At 35.7% G+C, this 27,300-nt stretch overlaps 1 protein-coding gene across 1 annotated transcript in view; it reads right to left on the bottom strand.

Moving 5' to 3' along the window:
• The window catches only part of TMEM260 (transmembrane protein 260), an 84,489-nt gene that overhangs the window by 25,935 nt on the left and 31,254 nt on the right, over window positions 1-27,300 (bottom strand). Inside the window, exons 4-12 of the mRNA XM_004370890.2 lie at window positions 20,458-20,635; window positions 19,124-19,237; window positions 14,993-15,172; window positions 13,492-13,532; window positions 10,593-10,676; window positions 9,302-9,416; window positions 7,360-7,532; window positions 4,906-5,077; window positions 1,035-1,183 (exon numbers count right to left, since the gene is read on the bottom strand). Coding sequence (XP_004370947.1) covers window positions 1,035-1,183; window positions 4,906-5,077; window positions 7,360-7,532; window positions 9,302-9,416; window positions 10,593-10,676; window positions 13,492-13,532; window positions 14,993-15,172; window positions 19,124-19,237; window positions 20,458-20,635 — 1,206 coding nt within the window. The remainder of the gene's footprint in view (window positions 1-1,034; window positions 1,184-4,905; window positions 5,078-7,359; window positions 7,533-9,301; window positions 9,417-10,592; window positions 10,677-13,491; window positions 13,533-14,992; window positions 15,173-19,123; window positions 19,238-20,457; window positions 20,636-27,300) is intronic.

Below are 27,300 nucleotides of genomic sequence, written 5' to 3'. Positions count from 1 at the left end.
ACCTTGAAGACTAAGGTGCGCCTGACCCAAGCTGTGGTGCTTTCAATTGCCTCATATGCATGCAAATGCTGGATGATGACTAAGGAAGACGGAAGAAGAACTGACGCCTTTGAATCATGGTGTTAGTGAAGAATATTGAATATACCATGGACTGCCAAAAGAATGAACAAATTTGTCTTAGAATTACAACCAGAATGCTCCTTAGAAGCAAGGATGGCGAGACTACGTCTCATGTACTTTGGACGTGTCATCAGGAGGGATCAGTCCCTCATCAAGGACATCATGCTTGGTAAAGTAGAGGGTCAGTGAAAAAGAAGACCCTCAACAAGACGGATTGGCACAATGACTACAACAATGGGCTCAAGCGTAACAACGACTGATTGTGAGGATGGTGTAGGACTGGGCAGTGTTTCGTTCTGTTGCACACAGGGTCACTAAGTGTCAGAACCGACTCAATGGCACCTAATAATAACAACAACATACTACTGAAGGAGATATTTATGCTTGACTTTAACTACAAATAATTCTGTGTTCTCAAGTAGAGAATTCACAATTCTCATGTTTTATCTCAGCTAGCATAACTGTAGGCGTTTTTCTTACTTATAAAAATGTCTTATCCTTTATAAAAAAAAATCTTAGGCTATTTTTATATAGTGATTATTCCTGGAAAACATTTGCTTTACACTTAAAAGTGGGCCCTGATGTTCATCTGGGGAAAACTATAATTGCTTGTGATCCACCTGCAATGATTTCAAGTAGGCAGGCACATCTCCAATTTCTCTGAATTGTACTAAGATCTTATTTGCTATTCTTGCTAATCTGTCCTTATTTTTCCTTTACCCAGAACAATAACATGCATTTCTGTCTCGTCTCATTTATGTGCAGATATTCAATTTAATTACAAAGATAATCCCACCGGTGACAGGGAAATAGGTGCAGAAAATTGATGTTTTGGATGAGGCACAGCTGCTATATAAACAATTTTAGAAAAGCTTAAGATTTTAGAAAAGCTATTATACCAAAATAATGCTTACTGTTTGTTTATTTCAAGAAAATGATAAAGATTAAATGTGACCATCCCACTAGGTAATATTCCTTCCACAGGATTCCACCGATCCCCAGGAAAGTTGACACCTGGTAAATGCTTTGCCATCTTGGGTAAATACCACTCGTAAGTCATCATCTGTCAGAAAAATCACAAACAATGTCAGACTTTTAATACATTTCTTAGAAGAATCAAGTTTATCGAGTACAATGAAAAGATTTTTAAATGTAAATACACTCAGTGAATGGATACATAGTACAAAAAAATATATACAAGCATAGCTTTTTTATGTGATACCGATTACTTTTCTTATGACTTGGATTTTATATCTTAACGTATGATTACCATCAATAACATCAGCACTTTGTTTCATTTTACCTCCATGCATTTGGCTAACTACCTAGGATGACATTTCCCCATTTTTATACCTAGAGAATGCATACTCAACTTTTAGGACCTGCTTAAATATCACTTCCTCTGTGATGTTCTCCCCAGTTCCCATAGCCAGAATGATATACTCCTGCAGCACTTTGTACCTGCCTCTATTATAGCTCTTACCCATTCCTCACTAGACTGTGAACTCCTAAAGGGAAGGGACCGTATCTTTTCATTTTTATGCATCTGCATCTAGCACACTGCCCGGCATAGAATAGTTCTCAAAACTGGTCTGCTGAAGTTGAGATTTCTTTGATGGCCAGGCTAGACATCCTAGACAAAATATAAAGACGTATCATTACTCTATTATTTTATTTTTTCCAAAAACAAGCGTTGTTCACCTATAATGAGTAAAGATATAATCCCTGCCCTTGAGAAGCTCAATCATATGATAATCTAGGTCTCAAACTTAAAAGCCTTTTTGGCTAAATTATCTGAATTTATTTTGTTGTCATTATTTGCTGTCGAGTCGATTCCAAATTGTAACCTCAAAATTAATTACATGTCCTTACATCTTGAGTCCTTACGTTACCTTAAGGACTCAGGTGGGCCTGACCCAAACCATGGTGTTCTCAATCGCCTCATATGCATGCGAAAGCTGGACAATGAATAAGGAAGACTGAAGAAGAATTGATGCCTTTGAATTATGGTGTTGGTGAAGAATATTGAATGTACCATGGACTGCCAGAAGAACGAACAAATCTGTTTTGGAAGAAGTACTGCCAGAATGCTCCTTAGAAGCAAGGATGGCAAGAATTCATCTCATGTACTTTGGACATGACATCAGAAGGGACCAGTCCCTGGAGAAAGACATCATACTTGGTGAATCAGAGGGTCAGTGAAAAAGAGGAAGACCCTCAACGAGATGGATTGACACACTGGCTGCAATAACGGGCTCAAACATAGCTACGACTGTGAGGATGACGCAGGACCTGGCAGTGTTTTGTTCAGGTTGTACATAGGGTCGCTATGAGTTGGAACCAACTTGAGGGCACCTAACAACAACAACCTTACATCTTCCTTTAAGGAGCCCTCGTGGCGCAATAGTTAAATGCTCCACTGGCTGCTAACCAAAAGGTCGGAGGTTTGAACCCACCAGCCACTCTGCAGGAGGAAAGACCTATGATCTGCTCCTATAAAGATTACAGCCTAGAAAACCCTATGGGGCAGCTCTACTCTACCCTACAGGGTCTCTATGAGTCAGAATTGACTCGACGGCACATAACAACAACAACATCTTCCTTTGATTAAAATAAATCCTTTATACCAGAAACACATCTCTGAAATAACAACTCTATACTTTAATATGTACAGATCTCTTCTTTTTAAAGTCAAGTCTCCTACTTACACTTTCAAAGATTTGTTACTGTTTGGAGATCATCAGCCTAACAATTACACTCATGTTTTGCTTACCATTTAACTAACAAATGACAAATTAATTTTAGCCTAGCTGTACATTATAAGAACTCAAAAAATACTTACTGAATTAAATTTTATTACCCAAATTTTTAGTTTGGGGGATATTAACATTAAGTACCAACTGTGTGCTATGACCTTAACATTCCTCATTTAATTCTTATAATAACCTTATTGTCTGAGAATAACTTCATCAGATACTGTTGCCTGCCCACCCAACAGCTAATACCTTCTTCCTCACTAACATAATCCTGATTTTGATCAGGTAGCTCAGGTCAGCAACATGCTCTAGTCTAGTCATTCCCTTTGCTAGTGAGAAGTTTATGAATGGGCATGTGACTCAGTACTGGCCAGTGGGGGCAAGTGGAGGTCCGATAGGGGCTTCTGGGGGCACATGTTATTCCCTATAAAAGGAGAGAGACAGAAAAAGCGAGAGAGAGAGGTTCCCGAAGCATCTTGTTTCCTGCCTTTGAAGATGGTCATTTTAGGATGTTATGTTTGGAACTGGCATCCACCTTGTGACTATGAGGGAAAATTCAAGAGAATTACAGAAAAGCTGCCCTAGAACACCAATATCATCGAACTGCTTGTACCGTAAGTTCCAAAATCTCCTATCTTCAGACTGCTTGTACTCAGGTATTCTGTTTCTTTCAATCAAAAAGCATCCTAACTTATATAATGATCAATCTATTTTATAAATAAGGAAACAGAAGCTCTGAGAGGAAAAACCATTAGTCCCATGTCACACATGGAAGTGACAGAATGGGGAACTGAATTTAAGTCTCATTAACTCTGAAATCCATGCTTCTCACTTATAGTAGCTGCCATCCCAAATAATGTTTAAAACCAAAGTACAATACCATTTTATCAACCACACAAACTAAGCTTTTGTCAGAAATTAGATTGAAGCTCAAGTAAATCAATCTCTGTACATGATAAAATGCACACTTCTTATAAAAATACGTATAATTATCAAATTTTCCTACACATGCAAATCTATTTGTACAGTTTTCTCCAAAACACCACTAATTACTCACTCATTCAACAAAACTTATTAAATAAATATTGTGCCTAATAATTTTGCTCACTCAAACGAATCATATTATTCTTTCAAGATTAACAATTTCTCTTTTCCTGATGACTGCTCTAAAAGCACTAGAGATAGATATTCTTCCCTTTTAAGTACTTACATTTTAAATAATAAATCTTATAATTTAAGTATATTTCTTCAGTTCCAGAAATGCGTTTCAATAGCCCTTGAAATTTTCACAAGTCTTCTTCAAACATATTTTTCTCATAGGATTAACAAACCAAATCCAGACTTTATACAAAATTTCCATAGCAGAACCTGTGGTTAATTCTAGTTTGAGTAAAATGTTTACTTACCCACAGTATGATTTATTTTATATTCAGCCTAATTTATTTTAATTCCTGGACCCGTGGCTAGTATTAATTTGAATGGTTGAGTCGACTGAATGAAAAGAACAATTTAAAAATAAACTTACAATACAATAACTATTTCCATCGTATGTCATATGAACTAGTTGTTTGTTGCCAGTTGACATCGAGTCGATTCTGACTCATGCTCATCTCATGTGTTGCAGAGCAGAACTGCTCCATAGGGTTTTCTTGGCTGTAATCTTAACAGAAACAGACTGCCAGGCCTTTTCTTCTGTGGTACCACTGGGTGGGTTCGAACTGCCAACCTTTAGGTTAGCAGTCGTGCGAAAACTGTTTGCGCCACCTAGGGGCCTAGAGATGAACTACAGACTTAGGAAATTATTTGAATCCAACATGAAACACATTCTTAAAACATTCAGTTAAAACGAGAAAAAGCAACTTATATGACTTATATTATCAGTCAAAATACACAAAAGAATGTGTATATATTCTACTTAAGTGTGATCATGAAAACTGTACCCATTCACTGTTAAAAAATATATACATTTTTAAAAAAATGCTTTTAAATTATTATTATTATATTCTAAGTATATATTTCATATACTTACTTCCTGATCCACTAATGAAATATCTGGCCTCAATCCTTCACAGTAATGCATGTAACGGAGAGAATTCCCTGGCAAATCTCCTCTGAGTAAAATAATTGCATCACGAGGCATAGAGGCTAGAAGGTTCTTTGCAAATTTATCAATCACATAGTTGGTCCTCTGGTCACAAATCCTAAATAAAAGGATGAAAAACCATTAAAACAGCAACACTCTGCTACAGCTTTAATAGACTAGGCTTATTCTCCACCCCATTCCTTTCCCATCACACCATCTACGTCTAATATTTCAAAGTATTCTAATGTATTTCCTCTGACAGGGTGCATATATTTGAAAAGAGAACACCATCATATGAGAAAAAGGAGAAGACCTAGTTATGCAGTTTAAAAAAATCAGTCTACTGCTTTACTCATGGAATTTATCATCTTTTCCATAAAAAGGGAATCATTTAGTACTCAAGAAAAAGGCTTTTTTTTCCCCTCTAAAAACATATGTAAGTTCATTAAAAAAGTAAGGTTTCCAATTCCACTTGGAATTTAAAGTAACTTCACGTTACCATATTTTTTCTTGTATAATGCACCCAAGTAAATAACGTACCCACATGTATAATGCTCAGAAATTGGGATAGCACACTTAAGAAAATGTATGTGGAGGGTTGCAGGGTTGGCAAAAAAAGTGTGATGCGTGCTTTTTTGCATAAAAAAGTGGTAATTCCATTTACTCCAAAGGACTTTTCAGAAATGCAAAAGGAAATATACCAATTTCTACCATAAATTTAGTATTTGTATGATTCTCTCTTCTGGAGTTTGACCCTTTCCACCACTCCCCTGAACCACAGGCTCCTTATGTTTCTCTCTCCCATCAAGACCAAGAAATCAGCAGGAATGAGGCCAATGAGAAGAAGGGGAAGCAGTAGTTTGTTGAGTTGTTTACTTCTTTTGAGGTATTATTTGCTATTGCCAACAACAGCAGTACAACTCTTTTTAATAATGAAGTGGTGTTTCTAACTTCAAAGAAAAACTGGCATGAATTCTGAGAGCTTTCCATGAAAAAAGAAAGACTAAATAGGAGTGAAAGCATCAAAAAATGGAACAAGCAATTTCCTTCCTGCTATTATCAGGTACATTGCATTTAATAGAGCTGAGAAACATAGCCTAAAGTTGAATCACTGGGTTAGTATCAGGAAGCAAATAAATACCTCTAGGAACAAAATATTATCCCTGTCTTTGTAATGGAGCAACAATTACCATTTCTCTCTATGACACCCTACTTTGCAGAGTGATGCCTCACATTTTGCCACCCAGAAAAGATGCTATCTCTTCCTTCTCCTGGGGCAAATAATAAAATCCAGATAAAATAAAACCCAAGCCTGTGCAAGTATCCCTGGTGTTGAACTTGAACTGCCCTAAAGACCTGAGGCAGGAGACAACTGGGATGAAAAGAAAAAAAAAAGGCTGAAAAAAACACAGTGGGCTTGGCGAACCCTTCTTGAGCTAGCTATGAAGATGTGTCCGGCACCCTCACTCTCTTCCCACAAGGCCGCCTGGTGATACAGCCTTCCTAACACTGGCTCTATCCTGGTATTATAAGAAATGTCAGTTTTTAAAGTTAAATTGACTACGCAAGTTTAATCTTTAAAAAACAATACTGGTATTATTTTACACTTGAAAGGCCTCTATTTCTGTAAGGCTTATTCAATAGTGCTGGAAACAAATGAACTTTCAACTGAAATTCGGACATCCTTTCTGTTAGATGGAGATTTTCATTGTCACAGTTATGAAAACACAATTTAAAAAACACATATATATTAATAGTGCATAAGAGTTAAGAGCTTTATTTTAAAATTAATATTCACTACTACAGGGTGAACTGGATAAGAGCCAGGCATTATTCAAGATGAAATCATTAAAGTATAAAGAGAATTATTTTAGGGCATACCAAAAGCCCCAAATGTCTTTCCTTTCCATCTGAGTGGTATTTTACATATACTCCAGATTCCACAAAGTATCTCTGGGGTTCTTCAGAGGAAAAGACACAAATTACACACACCACTCAAATTCTTGCTTGTAATGGTCTGAGATGACACATCACCCATGTTGACATTCTGGTTCAGGATGTTTAAAAACCAACCAAACCTGCTTGTTCTCGAGTCGATTTCGACTCATTGCGACCCTACAGGACAGAACAGAACTGCCCTGTAGGGTTTCCAAGGAGAGGTTGGTAGATTCAAACTGCCGACCTTTTGGTTAGCAGGCTAGCTCTTAACCACTGCGCCACCAGGGCTCCTCAGGAGGTTTAGCAACCCCAAAATTTAAGAATCACTGCATTCAGACCAAGCTGCCTTACTGTGAGTCTTGAAAATCAGTGGGAGTTAAAGATGAAATAAAATCCTAGAATCTAAATATTCTAATGTCTCTGACTTGAGTGCTATTTTTCAGAAAAATAACCACGTGTTACCTGTAATTAGAATATATTTGGTAAGTTACCAAAATCATTGCTGAAAGCCACTCCAGACCTTGAAGCCCAATGCCGTTGTTCAGCACTCGGTTACTCTCAGACACAAGCGCAGACAAACCAACGCCAGCAAGGACGGCAACTACCGCATTGCTCTGCATCCAGAATCGTTCTACCTGCAAAACAGCACATGCAAACAGTGTCCAGTTGACCAGCTCGTGCCCTCAGTCAGGTGCTTATACATTTAAAACTATATTACATATGCCTACTGGCTTATGTCTGCTGTTCTTCAGGTCCTGTTAACTCACTTCCCCAATCTAACTCCATGTCGCTTCATTTTTCAATTTCCAAACATTCTTCATTCGCATTTTGACATGAGCATCTTTCATTTTGGGTCCACACATTGATTTCAATACTGCAGCCTTGCTCTTGAGCTCCTGGAATATGCAGGGAGGAGGGAGTAGAGACAGGCTTTTGCTTTACTCCTGATGTTTCCTTCCATGTGGAGAAGCCCCACTAGTATACACTTATCTTAGTTACCTAGTGCTGCTATAAGAGAAATACCACAAGTGGATGGCTTTAACAAACTAAAGTTTATTCTCTCGCAGTCTAGTAGGCTAGAAGTCCGAATTTAGGGTGCCAGCTCAGGGGAAGGCTTTCTCTCTCTGTCAGCTCCGGGGGAAGGTCCTTGTCATTAATCTTCCCCTGGTCAAGGAGCTTCTCAGTACAGGGACCCTGGGTCTGAAGGACACGCTATGCTCCCAGTGCTTCTTTCTTGGTGGAATGAGGTCCCCGTGTCTCTCTGCTTGCTTCTCTCTTTTATATCTCAAAAGAGATTGGTTTAAGATACCACCTAAGGACTCATTAATATAACTGCCTCTAAACCTGCCTCATTAACATAATAGAGGTAGGATTTACAACACATAAGAAGATCACATCAGATGACAAAATGGTGGACAATCACCACTGGGAATCATGGCCTAGCCAAGTTGACACACATTTTGGGGGGACACAATTCAATCCATGACAACACTCCTGGGCTCTCTCTATCCTTTCACTTATTTCTCCCTGTAGGAGAGCGGGGAATGATTGGACTGGGGAGTTTGGGAGATGGGATGGGCATGCATAGGCCTGCCCTTTCCACTCTTTCTCTGGGAAGTGATCTGCCCACAGGAAGCACTTGTCTGGGGCAGACTCTGTCCCTGTGGCAGTACGGCCTGTGACTACTGGGTAAGTCTGTCAATTCTAGGATTTGATATGAGGAAGACTTTTTTGCCCACAGATATAAGCCATGTTCTCCAGTCTCAGCATTACCTGTAGTAAAGGTGATTCTTTCACCGTTTGTGCTGGTTTATATTGTTTCTCAACCGACTCAGAATTCAGGTGATAAAGTGGGGTATTATTTATTAGGCCTCTTGAACATAAAACGGTCCATTGGTTTCAACTGCTAAAAAACAGCTACCTAATTTACAGAGTTTCTATATAAGTAGAAATACCCCAAATCTCAGAAATGGTAGCCAGAGAAAAACAAAAATGTGACTGATATTATGTTCAGGCCTGGGACTTGTGAGGTAAAAAAATAAGGAAATAAGTTGGTAAGAGCCTCCAGTTAAAACCCACAACTTCTTTTGCTATTTAAAATTTTTTTTTTTTTTCAGGAGAAATGTAGTAGTACCTATATACTTGTAAGCACACACACACATACACAAAGACTAACTTAAGTGTACCTTACTTTTTTTTTTTCTAACTATTGTGTTTACTAAAATTTTTTTTTTCCTAAAAAATTTTTTTAGCTTTACTGGTTCAAAAATTTTAACTTTTGACTTATAATAATATATAATGACTATTCCAGAAATAATTTGCTCTTCTATAAGATTTATGAAGGACACATTTGGACATTCTTCACAAAATTTCCGGTCAAAGGATATATCTAAGTAAAACTTACCACACCCATGAAAAGTGGTTTCGAGATATCTAAATTTGCCCTCCAAGCAAAGAACAATGAATAAACGCAAAACATTCCAGTAAAAAGCCATACTAATGATGGATTTGGTCTGTCCCTGCAAAAAAAATAAAATAACAAAAATATATCCAAAAATTATTTATACGCATGAGTATCAATAATAACATTATAAATAACATTATATAGCTTTAAACTACACAAAAAATATTTGGATCTATACAACTTTCCATTTTTAACTAGGAACAGGGAAAGATCTCAGTTTTAAAAATCTGAGTTAAAACAGACAAACAAAATAGACCAGTGAACTACATATTATATACAACTTGGAACTACGCAGCAAAGAACATAAAGTTAAAATTCACAAAAGAAATACAAACTATACTTAAGAAGTAATCAAACATGCAAAATAAAATAACATTTTATGCATCAAAATAATAAAGGCTTAAAAATGACAAATTTCAGTGTTAGTGAGAATATAGTAGAATGCTAGTACAATCTCTGAGGAAAGTAATTTGATGATATATATCAAGAGCCTTAAAATATTCACATTTGCTGACCCAGTAATTTCACATAGAGGCACAAATCTTAAAGAAATTACCAGATATGTAGATAGAGATTAATCCATAAAGATACTTTAGTATTATGATAATAGTGGAAAAAGTGGAAGCAGTCTAAATATCCTTGAGTAAGCGAACATTTAAATAAATTCTGCTATGGTCATAGGATAGAATACTATATAGACATTTAAATGATCTTAAGAATTTTTTATAATATGGGGAAATGCTCACATATAATGTTAAATAAGTGTTAAGGAAACAAAACTATAGATGTAGGTACCTATATACACTTCCCATACAAATGTTAAGTACAGATACTCAACAGATGAGAAAGTGAACAAAAAAAGTAAATGGAGATCAATAGTCCTACATTTTTTAGGTTTTCGTTTATTGTCAGAGAAATTTAAATAATTGTTTGCTTCTTTTGCAAAGCAACAGTAATAACTGGATATTGGCAGGGTAAGGGATCAAACCAGAAGTTTAAGATATCAAATGACTTGTTTAGCTAGATTGTAATATACTGCTCAATTTTTCAAAATCATTGATTTATAATCGGGGGGAAAAACTGGCAAAAAAGCAATACATATTTGTCTTGATAGAAGTGAGCAGGAGAGTCATTCACTTGGAATATAAACTAATACTGGCAGTGTTCTACAATAACATATTGAAAACATCAATTCAATTGATAAACATGGGAAAAGGAATACATTACTTACTTTCTTGCTAAACATATATTTGCCCAAACTGCAAGGACTTGGATGTTGAATGAGAGTTCTGTCCTCATATTTGTTACTTGAGAACTGTAAAAGACAATCTAATTTATTGCTGGCATAAGAAAAAATTGGTTAATTCCAAATAAAATATTCTTTGGGGAATAAATGATTATGCACTGAATAACTTTTAGGGTTAGGGTCAGATTTTAAAATTATTTTGCCTTCTTTTAAATATAGGACAAAAAGCACCATAAGAAAGAGTTAAACAGTTCTAAAATGTCTTCCAATTGTAACATTTGGTTACTAACTTGCATACTTTAGGATAGGATCAGAACAAATACTTCTTCCATCTTTCTGATATTGGTATACTTTATAGGCTATCCCTGACTGGCTTGAAAATAAGTTGTTTGGTATGGGTTTTGACCCTTCTCCTGGCAGCAACGTAGACAAGGCCTCCAGTGACATAGCAATTGAAAACAAACTTAATTCAAATAGTTTGAGGGAGATTCAATCACAAAGAAAAAAGGAAAAGAGGAGTGATTTTCAACCATTCTTTTCTGGGTTATCTTCTTCCTCAAAGGCTTCTTTGTTTTCTATAATACTTGGTTTTTAAAATGTTTACACAATCTCAAAGAAATGTGTCTTTTCCTTCCTACAATTAAACTCAATTCTTCCATTAACCAATAGCATTTTCCAGGTGTTATATGAACTCTAAAATAGCTCTTAACTACTGCTCTAGCAGTCTCCAATTTTTAAAAAAGAAATGACTATATACTCACCATCTCAAAGAACTTTCCTCTCCCTAGTGGCAATTTTACTGGAAAAAATGTGATGCCGTAATTATGGAAACCACACAATGTGCATTTTACTAATGGAGACTCATCTACTATGAGAAGATATCCTTACTCATTTTCAAACACACTTGAAAAACTTGATTCCAGCATGAGCCCCATTTCAAACCATTCTTCAAAAGGAATGAAGTCAGTTTTCCAAAATTAATTCTTGGAGATCTGTTGCTGAAATGTAAGCTCTAAAAGATGGTCACTGCCTAGGGTTAGATTCAATAATTTCCTTGTCCAGGATTGCAATTTAGAGATATCATTGGGTAAGAATTTAATTTGCTTAACTGGAAAGGGTTAGATGATTAGGTTCTATCATTTCTAAGGATTTTCTTGTAAGTTAATTATGACTTGCCTTTCTCAACACTCCTGTCCACCTGAAACAATTAAAAACTGGAAATTCTCTCACTCAGTCAGAGTGCTAGGATTATGCCTTCATTCTACAGTATAATTTGGTTCCAACAAACAGTGTGGGAACGACTGGCCATCACTTATATCAAGTCTTTTTGAGTATACAACTTAAATGCTAATATTTTAAAGTAAAGCAGGTCTTTAAATTCCCAAATCAGGTACTTTTACGTGCAACTAAAAAAAGCTAGATTTATGGTCTAGGATTACTCTTAAGCATTCCTTGGAGTTAATGTGGGATTTGTTAAGGCAAAATATATCAGTAATCCTGAATGCTGTAATATTACTGGAAGGTAGATAGAAAAGAATAGGTAGTGGGTCTTTTGGTACAGAGTAAAGCAGAATAAAGTGAAAATTTGGAAACACTGATAAAATAGATGGGAAACTGAGCTTCTTGCTACCTTCTCCCCAGTAACAACCACAACAAAAAGGGGGCACAAAAGTTAGTGAGACATTAAAATAAATATTTAAAATAAAGTGTGAGACCATTAAAATGTTACATAATAACTGATAACAAGGAAATTATTTTCAAGATATAAAGTGAAAACTAGCAGGCTAATAAAACTATATATATATATATATATATACACACACATAATGAGCCCAGGTTTTACAAACAAACAAAATTTTTTTATATTGGAAGGATATACATAAGAATGTTAATAGATTAATAATAGTGGTTCTCTGCATATTGAATTATAGGCAATTTTACTTTAAAAATTTTTGCTTATCTGTATTTTCTAAAATTTCTATGATTATGTATTGTATTTAGAAGTTATTTAAAAAGAATGGAAGGAAGCAAGCAAGCTAGCAACTAAAGATAGAAACTGTGAGAGTCTATGAACTGTCTCATATATAAAATTGAAATATTCTCCCATATTTTTAAAATGTTTTTGTTAAATAGTCCTTAGAGTCCCAAATTAATAATTAGTTAGTAGATCACTTTAGTGTTATAGAAAAATATTATTCTTCAATATTATATTGCAAACATTATACAAGTATTGCTGGATTGGTACAGATATTTTTCAAGTTTTCTTAATCTGTGTGAGGTTTAAAGCAAATATTAACCCATTTTTCAAAGAACACTAGTGGATAATATAAAAAAAAATATTTTGCTTAAGCTGGTTCTAATAATGTTGGATGCTAAAAATACTGAAGTAAAAAAACACAGCGTACTACAAGACCAGTCTAAAGTAAAAGTCTCAAGAGACATTAGAAAACAATTCAGCTCTGAAGAATTAAAAGACCACTATACAAACAAAAATAATTGTTCAAACTTTGCTCAGTACAATGTTATAAAATGTCTCTAAAAGAAAGAAGATATAAAAACCAGAAAAAAGAACAAGTTCTTTCTAAAGCAACACTACATTGGGTAATTTTGAATCCAATTTTTAAACGTTGAAACACTTTAGTTTTAAAGACTCTATACATTCATCTAATATTCTCATTTGCTGTTGTATTTATTGCTCACTTTAAGCTTTATCTTACTAAAAGAAATGCTAGACGATTTGACAGTGTACACAAACAACTCTTAACTCTAGAACTGAAAACAATTTCTCGGGCATACTTCACAAAGAGATAAACTCAGCAATCTCTAAAACCACTTAAAGGAATAGAGAATTCTTTTAAAATAGTTTAAAATATTTCATACTCACTGTAGTATCTCAGACATACTGGATCCTATTTCAGATTTTGCCTATACACAAAAGAGAAAAGTTTATTTGTGCAAACATTAAAATGGAGCTTTGTTAAACTATTGTATTTTAGCATCTTGGTTTAAAAGATACATGTTCTAAATATACAATGCAACATCTCTCTTGATTCAAAGTCTTTACTTCAGAGCCTTACAGAATTTTTAAAGTCAGTGAAAACTAAACCTCAACATCCTTTAGGAAGAATGTCAGAAATAATGTATTGGCTAAAAACCAATTAAACTATTCCAGCAGGAACGATAACACGTCAATGAATTAAGTTCATCTTCTGATAGTCTATAATTTCACAATTATGTGTGAATTATACAATTTTCCAATATGGAATGGCCCTAACATAATATTTTTATGGAATAACCAACATAAAATAAACAACAGTATAAACTTAAAGTATCAAACTCTCTGTCAAAATAATAATTAATAATTATCCTTTTATTAATCCATTTTATTATGAAATATCTCTTACGTAAAAAAGTGTGTAATGTATATTTAAGGCATAAAGAGCTAAAAAAAAAAAAAATCATAGACCCATCATTCATTTAAAAAACAGAACCTCATCAAGACAAAAAGGTATCTTAAAAAGCCCTCGCAGGCGTCTTTCCTCATTCCCCTCTCCCCAACCAACTACCTTGAATTGTGTGCTAATCATTCCCTTGATATTAAAAAAAAGTTGTACTACTTTTCTGCGTATCCTTAAACAATAGATTGTTTATAGTTTTTACATGGTCTTTCAGAATTTGTATAAATGATACCATATAATACGTACTCTTTTGGGACTTGCCTTCTTAAATAAGACACAAAAAAACGCAAACGATAAAAATCTGATACAACTGCGTATATTAACATAAAAAACCTTCAGTTTATTCTTCATTTGTCAGATAACGTTTAGTGTAGTCATATTTAATGTTTTCCCCTGACTTACATCTTAGGGAACTTTTTAAAAGCACATTTTTCCCATTCAGTACAATCATGTTTTATGAAGCATTTAAAAATATGTCTTCAGTTTTAAAAACAAAATACTAACGTGAACACTGTTCATCAAATATGTGGAGGAAAAAAAAGCGTTTTGGTCAAGGTAAATAAAATATATATATATATACTTTTCCTTAATCTTTTCCAAATATTTGTATTCACAGACCAAGTGTCCGCAGGGACACCCAATGCTAACAAGACCACAGTGTTTCCACTGCAGGCAGCAGAGCCTTTGAATGCTTGTCATCCTGAAAAGCACACTCTACCACAACAGGATGATGTCAGGTTGAGTGATTACGATTTTTTTCCCAAACTATTTTAAAGTCCACATTCCAAGAGACATGTTTGTTGTGTAAATAACTGAAATAAAAATTGTATCAACTGTCTTTTTTTTTTTTTTTTCCAGTCAAAGTCCAAGCAGAACACTGAAGTTTTGCTATTCATTTCCTTAAAAGAGCTTTAAATACAGATTTACCAGACTGAATGTTCCATATTCTTCCCTGAGAAAATGCGTCAAAAATCCTAGCAGTGTTGTCTGGTCTCCCCAGGTCCAACGGGCTTGATTGAGGTAGGATGAGATGGGCAGGTAGAGGTAGGGCAGCAAACCAACAGAGAAGTACAGACTCAACTTCAGCAAAGAGCCCAGGGAGAGCTCCTGCATTAGAACACATCGAGTTGTATAACAATGTTTGTTTTAGTCCAATCATCCTGGAACTTCAAGAACACATCAAGGAAAACATCAAATATGTTTACACAGAGCTGATCTCTCAATTTATATTAAGTTACCACAGAATACTATGTTAAAACTTCTGATTACTGTGGATTACTAGAAAATTTCATCAGCCTGAACTCCTTTGCATGGCAGATGAAATATGAATGAAGCAAACAGTATTAGTAAAGACGCTCGAGTATCATGTTTATTGCATCTTTTACATTTAAAGCCATGTCATCACATACAGCATTGTAGGGTGAGATAACACACTTGGAGGTGATTAGGTGTTGTTTGGTTGATTTTGAATATGCTCAAAACATTGTTCTAATGTCACTGTGCGTCATTACCATCATCAGGAATAAACTTATAACCATTAACTCTATTATGAATATACATTGACAATATGATTCTTTATAGGAGTTTTGGACATTTCATAGAAATGTTTGGCACAGATTAAGTTAGCTTTTATATAACCTCCAACCTCAACCAAATGCTCTTTTTTTTAAAAAAAAAAAAAAGATGAAATGTAAAAGAATATGAATTCTGGGATACTAGAAAGATTCAAATATTGGTTGCTTTAATAGTTGGGAAAGAAGTCTATTACAAATATCATAATTGGAAATTGCCAATTTTTTCCTTTAAAAATAGAGAAATCTACACGAGAGTGAATACAAGAATCAAGGTTCACATTCACCAAAAGTAGAAGCAGTTGACTTATATTAGCATTTTCAAATAAACATCCTTAATTGAGAATGGAGTGTTTTTATTACAGTGATGCAATTTCTATGGTGGTAATGAGATGCATAAAAAAGGATGGCATGAAAAGGGTACAAGAAATAACTGATGTATGCCTTTGCTGTTCTTTAAAGTGGTATTAAAGAAAGTAAATGTTTATATATTAACAGTTTCTGTATATTGTAAAGTTGAATTTAGAATGGTAAGATGTGGTTGATGAATATTCTGGTTTTGTGTGGAAATAAACAGGGAGACAATTAGATGAGAGCCATTACAGAGAGTCCAGAAGAGTGGTTTGTAGCCTTAGCTGCACATTAGAATCACCTGGGGAGCTTTTTAAAAATACTAAGGCCTGGGTCTCACCTCAGATCAATTAAATCAGAATTATTTTGCAATAGGGTCATGATCAGCATAAGTATACATATGTATGTATATATCTGCATATGTAAACACATATATACATTAATATATGTATGTATATACCAGCTGCCATCAAGTCAACTTGGACTCATGGAAATACCATACATGTGAAAGTAGAACTGTGTTCTATAATGTTTTATTTTTTAAAAAATGATTTATCATATTTTTATTGTTGGGAATATACACAGCAGAACATACACCAATTCAACCGCTTCCACATGTTACAATTTAGTGACACTTACTACATTCGTTGAGTTGTGTGACCATTCTCATCTTCCTTTTCTGAGTTGTTCCTCCTCCCCCATTGACATAAACTCACTGCCCCCCAAGTTTCCTATTTAATCTTTCAAGTTGTATTGTCAGTTTGACCCCATATAAACAGATCTTAAAAGAGCATAATGCTTAAGGCAGCCATTCTTTACTGGCTAAGCTAAACTATTGTTTGGTTTTAAGAAGACTTCAGGTGATATTTTTGGTTTAAGGTTTCAAGATTATCTCAGGGCAATAGTTTCAGGGGTTTATTCAGCCTCCATGGCTCCAGAAAGTCTGGATTCCATGAGAATTTAAAATTCTGTTCTGTATTTTCCTCCTTTTGATCAGAATTCTTCTATAGAATCTTTGATCAAAATATTCAGTAATGGTAGGCAGACACCATCCAATTCTTCTGGTTCATGGCAAAGGAGGCAGTTATGGCTGATTTTGGAAATAGATTGCCAGGTCTCTAGGCAGACTCAAACTTCTAAATTTTCAGTTAGCAGCTGAGAGCATTAACCATCTGCACCACCCATGTATGTATACATACACATATATATGGGTATGCATGTCACACACAGAGATATTTTTTAAGCTTCCCAGATAATTTAAGTGAGCAGCCAGGATTGAGACCAGCTGACCCAGGACTTCTTGCTCTGCCTGATATCATCTAGCTCCAACTACCCTGTTGCTCTGCTATTTAACTAATAGAAATGAAAAGTCTGTTGAAAGTCATAGCTCCCAAAATTGCATCATTTATTGGAAGCTTACTTTAGTACAAGGCAAACAGGCCCTCAGTCCAGGCTTCTAAATTGTCAACTCTGAGTTCTGCGTGTTTGTTTACAAAGCATATGGCTTGCATTTCAATCAACTAACACAAAATATTTGCTTAGCAGGTTCTTGCCAGAGAATGCACCTCTCTGATCTCTGCTGATATCAGAAGCCTGGCTAAGATGATGAATACAGAATGAGAAAAGTTATGGGATATGCTGTCCACCCACCCCTATCCGTGCATCAGTCCAATTCACAAGAAAATATTTGGGTCTCCTCAGTTAGGTATTCCATAGAAAAGTCTTCACTAACTTATATTTTCTTATATTTCCATTTTTTAAATCAATGGCTTATATAAGACCATATAAAGAACTTTCTGTATACTCTATAAAACCTCTGTTAATGATATTGCCTGTTACGCTATTCAATATCCTTACATAAGGACTCACATGATTGACTTAACAGAATTCAGTTCCAAGAAAAAGTTTATCTTTCCTGCCAACTGTTGTTTCTCTTTTATTCATTTTTTTAATCACATAATAAGAATCTTATAACCTCCATATCACCCTTTTTGCTTTGCTGCCAAGAAGCTAAGAAACAAAATGTGTTCAAGTACAGTACATACAGTGATCTAAAACTTGGGTATAATTATTTCTCTATTTCTACATAATAATTTTATTATATGTATGTTTTCTATTATGATTCTGATTATAGCTGGATATAACTGACAAATAATAAAATGATAAATGAATGCAGCCAAAGTATAATTCCAAACACACAAACAATAAATAAAGTAGTAGGTAAAATGACCTAGTACTGGCTTTGTATATAGACTATTTTAACCTCTGGGAGGAAAGACTGGCAGAATAAGGGGCATCTGTCTTTCCAAGGAAAACCCTGGTGGTGTAGTGGTTTAGAGTTCAGCTGCTAACCAAAAGGTCAGCAGTTTGAATCCACCAGTTGGTCCTTGGAAACCCTATGGGCAGTTCTACTCTGTCCTGTAGGGTTGCTATGAGTTGGAAGCGACTCGACGGCAACGGGTTTGGTTTTGGTTTGGTCCTTCCAAGGACTCTTGTCTAATTCAGCTCTTTGCCTTCTCTTTACCTATGTCTCCCAATGCTTTAACAAATTTCTTTACCTTGCTTTATATCGCCATTTTAATTTATAATCACTTTCCTTGCAGAGAAAGAAGAAATGAAAATAAATAATCTTTAATTCTAGGTCTGAGAAAACAGGACTGTCACTTGCCAAGATTTCATTATTTAGTCCACAATCGCAGTGATACTGTCTGTTCTGTTGAGAGCTCTGTCTCCAGCAAAGAGAACAGCATGTGGCACAGAGCAGGCACTCAACACTCAGTTGAATGAATGAGTGAAGTATTATTGGTACACCATCCTTGGCCTTAGGATGTATAACAAAAACAACTAAGGAAACTTTGATATTGTTGTTTTAAGTCCTTTTAGCCTATCCTCTCTGAGGTACTGTTCAGAATCAGTTTAAGAAAATCATGAAACATTCTAGATGCCACTGCAATGAATACTGCATAATTTTTTTATATCTTATTTTTTCAGTCAATGTTGTTAGGATCTAAGGTTATTTATGCTTTACATAAAACACAAGAAAAATTAAAGCCCAAGTTTTCTGAAGCTCTGAGTGGTATATTGGGCCTAAGTAAAATATTAGAAATTTTCACTTTGACAAAGTTTAAAAACCTACCTTCCGTTTTAAAAGTCTAAAGAGAATCCATGGTATTATACACAGAACATAGAGTACTATTGTGTGCTGATTACATAAGCTAAGGCCACAGCAGAAGGCACCAATTTTAGCTATCTGAAAATAAATAAAAGAAAAAAAAGTCTAAGTTAAAAATTCACCTGAAATTCTAAGTAAGCATAACAGTAAAAAGCTATTTTTTATATTAAAACCAAGCACTTGTACCACAGGTAAGATTTAAATCAACCTCTTCGATGCAAACAGTCATGCTTTAACAGTTACTAATATTTACCATCATTTTTTACTAATACTTTTTATTCTCCTTAAATCACTGCAGTGTGTCCTTAAATGTCTGGCTTCAAACTTACTTACAGAAAGTCTGTGTGATGACTAGGTAAGTCCTAACTGTAATAGTTAGGACTAATAACAAAAACAGTCCTTAACTGTAATTCTTATTCAAGTAAAACTATAACAGAAGTTCAGCAATTCTTTGTTTTACTTTTTATCCTATTAAATACATGGAACATGACAGCTTTTATTTAGAGATATAGTTACCTGCAGGTTTTTTTTTCCTTTTCTTGAACATGTATTATTTTCTAATTAGAAAAAAGTTATTTTAAACAAACAAACAAAAACTGTAACAACATCAAAGATTTGTTTATGTGAACCACAGACAAACTATGATGTTCTTTTGTTTTTATATTCTTTAATGAGACAAGGTTGTCCATACTAAGATGATTTGGTATTTTCTACTGTATGGACTATAAACTCTTGGGTTCCTTTACATTTCCAATGATTTTGATGACAATGGTTGCCCTAGAATACACTGTAATCTCTTCTAAACTACTTTGTTTCTACATTTGATACTTTTCTTTTAGTTGAAAAAATTACAAATTTGACTTTTTTAATTAGGGAGTAAATCTATGTACCATAATGGTACAGAATTTAAGCTGGTCAGTTTAGAGCTTGGCATTTTATGATCTCACACACACACACACACACACACACACACACACACACAAATGATGGTGGGATTAGCCAACATGCCTGTCTTCTCCACAGGACTCACAGCGGATTTGATAATTCCCTCATCCCCTCCCTCTGCCCAAAAAACTTTTGAGCTCTGGGGGCGGGGGAGGGAGATGAGGTTGCATGTTTTATAAAGGCTATAGCAGTTCCATTCACAATAAAAGAACTGAGAACATTTTCTCTCCCAACATGCCTAGATTACTTTGACAGTAATCAGAATAGACAAACAGTATCTAAACTTTAAGAAATACAGTATCTGTCTAAAAATTAAAACAAAAAATTATTTCACTTTGATCAAAATAGGTTACCTTTGATCTCTCTTTTGCAGTTGCTGCCTCCTCAAAATGTACAGTAAGAGCCATAAGCAGCCCCACAAACAGATTGTTTAAGCTGAAAACCTCTGCTGCAGTGGACCACTGCCATGTTAGATGAGAAAATGAAAACACCCCCGCAGCAAGGATTCCGCCAGCGTATGAGCCAGAAAGCCTGAAAACACAGATAACATAAAATCTTCTTTCCCAACAAAAAGAACCACTTTATTCTCCTTTCTGTAAACTAGCAGCAGAAATTATGACAGTCGCCCAGCACTATCCCAACGTGTTATACGGTTAATACATTCCTTCATGTAATAATTTCTTTCAACAGATTTTAATTAGGAAGTCCACATGTTAACTTACTAACAAATGAACAAACTTGCTTGGTACCCTATGGAAAGAACGAGATTTAGTCCTCAGATGTCACTTTTACCCCTCAAGCCAGTACAGAAAACCTGATGAGATAACAAGTCTAGCTAAAGAGATAACAAACTTCTGTCATTTTTCTTGCTATATCCATGAAGAAGAATGATGGCCTGGTTTTAGATCAAGAACGAAGTAATTGTGAAAATTAACAAAATGGTAAAATATCTGTTTAGGAACATTCGTTCTCACTTCTTGTGGAATGTGTGAACTTAGGTACTGTCATGGGCTGAATTATGTCCCCCAAAAATATCTGTCAACTTGGCTGGGTCATGATTTCCAGTATCGTATCATTGTGTACCACTTTGTAATCTGATGTGATTTCCGTATGTGCTGAAACTCTATCACTATGATGTAATAATAAGATGGATAAGCGGCAGTTATACTGATGAGGTCTACAAGATTAGACAGTGTCTTAAGCCAATCTCTTTTGAGATATAAAAGAGAAAAGTGAGCAGAGACATATGGGAAACTCACACCACCAAGAAAGCAGTGCCGGGGGCAGAGCACGTCCTTTGGACCTGAGGTTCCTGTGCTGAGAAGCTCCCAGACCAAGGGAAGATTGATGACACGGACCTTCCTCCAGAGCCAACGGAGAAAGTGTTCCCCTGGAGCTGATGCCCAAATTTGGACTTGTAGCCTACTGGACTGTGAGAGAATAAACTTCTCCTTGCTAAAGCATCCACTCATGGTATTTCTGTTACAGCAGCACTAGGTGACTAAGACAGGTACTTTCTACCTTCATCTCCCAATATATGGTAAAGAATGTCTTGGCTGCAATATTTGGTGATTTAAATAGCTTGTGCAGCTAAGTTCTTAGTTTCTGACAGTTTCTTCAATAGACAAAGTAGAAGTTAAACAATAACTTTTTTTTTTTAATGGGGGAGAAAAAGGTGAATTTCAATAATACCCAAAGAATCAAACGCTGCACTTGGAAACAAATGTCTTACCCCAAGAGCTACACATTTGAAAGCAAGCAGGAATCAGGGTCTCAATCTAGAGACCTGGTTTGAGACTGGTAATGTGGCTGAATATACTAGAGCATATCAAACCAAAACAACTTTCTATTATTACCAAATATCTATTTCCAACAAAGTGTTGTGAAATTCAATGAACATTACTCTATCTAGTAATTATGACATTGCATGGCCCCAGGTTATTATTCTTCAAGCATACTGTTTTGTATAAAAAGGTATTGAATAATTCTACGGCTTTTACTTGATCATTGTAGAAAAAAATTAAATTAAAATTTCAGTATCACTAAACCTGTTTTTCTTTGAGTTTCTATTTGCAGATGATTTCTGTTTTCTTTTCCTCATAAACACCACTTACCTATTTCTGAGTTCCTATTCTCCAAATGATCCTTATTCAATAAACTAAAGTCATTTCTTCCTTCCAAATTATTTTCCTATCTATCCATTCCTACTTGTACTCCTACTTCTTTAGACTCAATTATTTTAGGAGTTTCCTAATCATCTTCTGTTTTCTAATCTATTCTGCAATATAACATCAGATTAAACTTCCCAAAGCATACTCTTTATGACTACCCAGCCCCAAAACTTTAAAGGACATTTTATTGTCCACACAATATATTCTGAATGAGTCAGCCTAGAATCCAGATTCCCAATAACCTAAACTCCACCTATCCATTAATTATCAATATTTTTATCTCTCCCAATTAGTCAGGCCCCTCAAAATTCCCTAATAAACCATGCTTATTGTTGGCTCCATATATTCACTCAGGCAGTGCCCCTGAATTGAACATTTCTTCAATTCCAAGTTTTCCAGCCCATCTCTGAACACTTACAGCATTTAATTGCCTACATCAATTATTTTGACATTGTTTTGAAATGTTAACTGGGGTTTGTCTTAGGAGCGCCTAACCTGAAGCACACAAAAGAAGCTTAATGATTGAGAGAATGAATGAATCTTAAAGTGTTTCTAATATATGTACTTAAGGATCTTCTCAGTTTCATCTGTAAATATCATTTTGGAAAGTCGGCATAAGATAGAAGATTCTTTCCTCTACTTAAAACATAAACCAGCATCTTTGGAGAAATGGGCAATTCCAGGGCTGGGTAAAATGAGTCTGAAACATCTTGTGCCAGAAAGTAAGGAAGCGCTCAAAGAATAATGGGGACTTGACAAGAGGACACATGAAGCCAGCTTGAAGGAGCTCCAGATGGCCAAATGGGGGATAATTTGAGTATGAAAATAATTATTGTAATAGATTACAACCCATTTAATACAAATAAGAATCCATGAATCTATAGTGATATAATATGGGAGCAGGGAAAGCATTTCCTTTCTGTAGAAAGTCAACTAACAACTGGAGGAGAGATGAAGGAATTAGAAATCACTACTTGGCAATCATCACAATAATAATTAATGACTGCCAAAACTAGTGGGTGAAAGTTTATGGAGCAACACGATACATGCACAGTCTCAAAGTATCTCCCTGTAAGTATATTCATCACGAAGGTAAAAATGGTAACTTTAGAACGGCAAAATCTGGCAGACACAATCTTAACCAAGTAATCAAAGTTAACAGCACTAATAATGAGACAAACATCATGTGCTTCCTGATCTAGTGCAATTAAAACAATGCTGTATCATTTCCATAGTATTCCTGCCAGAAGTACATTTACTGTATGTAAGTATGAGACAACATCAGACAAATCCAAAGTGAGGGACATTCTACAAAATAATTGGTTGACACTTATAAAAAATGTCAAAGTCTTTAAGGACAAAATCAAACAAACACCTGAGGAGCTGTTCCAGATTAAAGGAGGCTAACGGGATATGACAATGGAATGAAATGCAGGATCTGGGATTTTCTTCTGCCATAAATGGTATTATTGGGACAACAGGCAAAATCTGAATCAGGTCTGTAGATTAGGTAATTGTGTAGTATCAGTGATAATTTCCCGATTTGGTTCATTGTACTCGGATATGTAAAAAAATGTTCTTACTTTTAGGAAACGCACTCTGAAATACTTAAAGGTAAAAGGGCATCATGTGTGGAACTTACTTTCAAATGGTTAAAAATAAAACAATACACACGTATACACAGACAAGGAGAAAGCAAATGTGGCAGAATATTAACATTTGGGGAATCTGGGTGAGGGTATACAAAGAGTGGGCTATTCTTGTGGCTTTTCTGTAAGTTTGAAATTATGTCAAAATGAAAACTTAAAAAGCTAAATCAAAAAATTTCTGAGATAATAATTTTCTAACATCTATTTTTTTTGCCATGCGCCAAGTATTGTTCTAAGTGCTTTCCTTATATTAACTCATTTAATTTTCACAATAACTCTAAGAGTGGAGCCCTGGTGGTGCATGGTTAGGAGCCTGGCTGCTAACCAAAAGGTCGGCAGTTCAAATCCACCAGCTGCTCCTTGGAAACCTTATCAGGCAGTTCTAGTCTGTCCTAAAGGGTTGCTATAAGTCAGAATTGACTCGACAGCACCAGATTTGGTTTGGTTTTGGTTTATGGTAATTATGTAGCAGATCCAGGATTCAAATTGTTGGTCTAGCTTCTTAGTGCCACTACATTATGGAGTGACAGTTATTTTTAATTTATATCAGATTAATGATAATAGCACTTTTATTTGATTGAATATATTCCTCCTGGGGTGAAGAACAGGATAGCATAAAATTTTTGTGAATTATTAGATTTGTGTATATTTCTATGTTTTATTGAAACAACACACTAGCAAGGTTGAATTGTATTCAAAACCTCTTGAGTCTGGTTTTAACCTATTTGGTTTTGAAAGGGCAATTAGTCAAAGTTATAAACTACCAGTTAATTAAAGAGAACTGAGAAAAAAGTCCTGGCATCTATGAATCCTCATGAAGAAAACTCAAAACTCATCAATCTGTAATGATTTGTAACACATTATTATGCTCAGGAAGATATCCTAAGGTGTTTGAATTGTTGATATTAGTTAATGGAATTACGAACTATGTTAACTGTCTTTTCAAATATTTTATAATAAAGTTTTAAAACTTGAAGAGTAAGGGAAAATTATCAACTTCAGTGATAAAATTTATCCAGTTACCTCACAGATAGTTAAGTACATAAGCATTTTTCTTGAAAACTAACTCCACATCAGCAAAACCTATAATCTGAATTTTTTTTCCTAAGGTCAGAATGGCTTTGCAATGACTAATCCATGTACACTTTCCTCTGACTTTCTTGACATCAGAGAAATAATTTGTAGAACTGCTGAGTGAAGTTATGGAAGAGAAGGTAATGAACTGATTATAACCAGTAATGGAAATCAAACCTATAATCCTGAATTTCTTAGCATTGAATAAGTATGTTTAGAAATCAAACTAAGTCTGCAGGAATTTGGAATTTTTGAAGTTGTGGGCCTTTCATTTATTTTTGGCTGCTCAAAATCTAAAGCCTCGCCCTATGTTTGAGGGACACCCAGTTCATGAGGCACGGCCCCCTTCCATTATACATGCTCAAAATACAAGATACTCACGTTTCCAGTCTTCCTGGCAGCTAGTACACAGGCATGTGAACGAGGTTCTGCCTGTCAGAACACCTGCTCCATGTTTTCAATTGTAAACTAACGAGGCAAAGAAGCAGGGACAGGGCAGAATCCATTCAGACATGGCTGGTGGCATCTATGCCTCACTTCCATAGACAACGATGGCAGCATTTCAGTGGCAATGCCCAGAGTTCAGTCGGTGTTGGTGGTGGCTTCACCAGAACATACCCATAGTAGGACTCTGAATGTTTCAAGCTCAGAGCCTGATAATCCAGCTCTCCTAGAGATTCCTTCTCCTAAACACAGCCAGCGTCAATTGTTTGCAACCAAGAACGCTGATGGAAACACGCTGCCTTATCTCTTTGTTATTTCTATTAAGTTTTCAAAGGAAACTTTTAGAAGACTTTCTGAAAATACATACTGAAGTTCTCGTTATTGTTGTTAGTTGCCATCAAGTTGGCCCCTCACTCATGGTAACAATGGAAGGAAACGCTGCCTGGTCCTGAGCCATCACCATGGTCTCTCATGGATTGGATGTTGTGATCCATAGGGTTTTCACTGGCTGATTTTTGGAAGTAGATTGCCAGGCCTTTCTTCCTAGTCCACCTTAGTATGGAAGTTCTACTGAAACCTGTTCAGCATCACAGCAACAGACAAGCCTCCAGTGATGCACAGGTGGGAGCTGTGCAGAAATTTTCTTAGCCTTGAGGAAAAAGAAGAGAAGGCAGTATGGCTGAGAGCAAAGAGTTATAAGTATACTCATACGTAGAATAGGAAACATTTTGGAGGCCCCATTGTTTCACTATTTATGTTTTTCATGAAATATCTGTATAGGCTAAAACTGTATCAATTCCTTTGATTTTGTCTTTTTGTGTGTGTGTGCTTTAAGTTTACAGTTCAAGTCAGTTTCTCATATAAAAATTTATACACACATTGTTGTGTGACCCTAGCTGCTATCTCTATAATGTGAGAGCACACTCCTCCTTTCCACTCCGGATTTCTTTCCCATGTCCATTGAACCAGCTCGTGTCCCTTTTTGCCTTCTCATCTCGCCTCCGGACAGGAACTGTGAATTTAGTCTCATGAATCTACTTGAGCTAAGAAGCAATCTCTTTACGAGTATCATTTTACATCCCATAGTCCAGTCTAATCTTTGTCTGAAGAGTTGGCTTTGGGAATGGTTTCAGTTCTGGGCTAACGGAGAGTCCGGGGACCATGTATTCCAGGGTCACTCCAGTCTCAGTAAGACCATTAAGTCTGGTCTTTTTACTAGAACTTGAGTTCTGCACTCCACTTTTCTCCTGCTCTGTCAGGGACTCTCTGTTGTGTTCCCTGTCAGGGTGATCATTGGTGGTAGCCAAGCACCATCTAGTTCTTCTGGTCTCAGGCTGATGGAGTCTGTGATTTATGGGGCCCTTTCTGTCTCCTGGGCTAATACTTAACTTGTGTCTTTGGTGTTGTTCATTCTCCTTTGCTACCAGTTGGTTGGGAACAACTGTGTATCTTAGATGGCCGCTTGCTAGCTTTTAAGATCACAGTTGCCACTCACCAAAGTGGGATACAGAACATTTTCTTAAAACTTTGTTACGCCAATTGACCTAAATGTCCCCTGAATCCATGGTCCCCAGACCCCCGTCCCTGCTATTCTGTCCCTCGAAGTGTTTGGTTGTATTCAGGAAACTTCTTAGCTTTTGGTTTAGTCCAGTTGTGCTGACTTCCCCTGTAGTGTGTGTTGTCCTTCCCTTCACCTAAGATAATTCTTTTCTACTATCTAGTTAGTGAATACCCATCTCCCTCCCTCCCCACCCTCATAACCGTCAAAGAACGTTTTCTTCTGTGTTTAAACCATTTCTTGAGTTCCTGTAATAGTGGTCTCATACAATATTTGTCCTTTTGTGACTAACTCATTTCA

The sequence above is a fragment of the Trichechus manatus genome, unplaced genomic scaffold, assembly GCF_000243295.1.
Source record: "Trichechus manatus latirostris isolate Lorelei unplaced genomic scaffold, TriManLat1.0 scaffold00010, whole genome shotgun sequence".
Lineage (NCBI taxonomy): Eukaryota > Metazoa > Chordata > Mammalia > Sirenia > Trichechidae > Trichechus > Trichechus manatus.
Note: the sequence above shows the minus strand (reverse complement) of the source record. Positions and strands in the feature narration are given on the sequence as shown.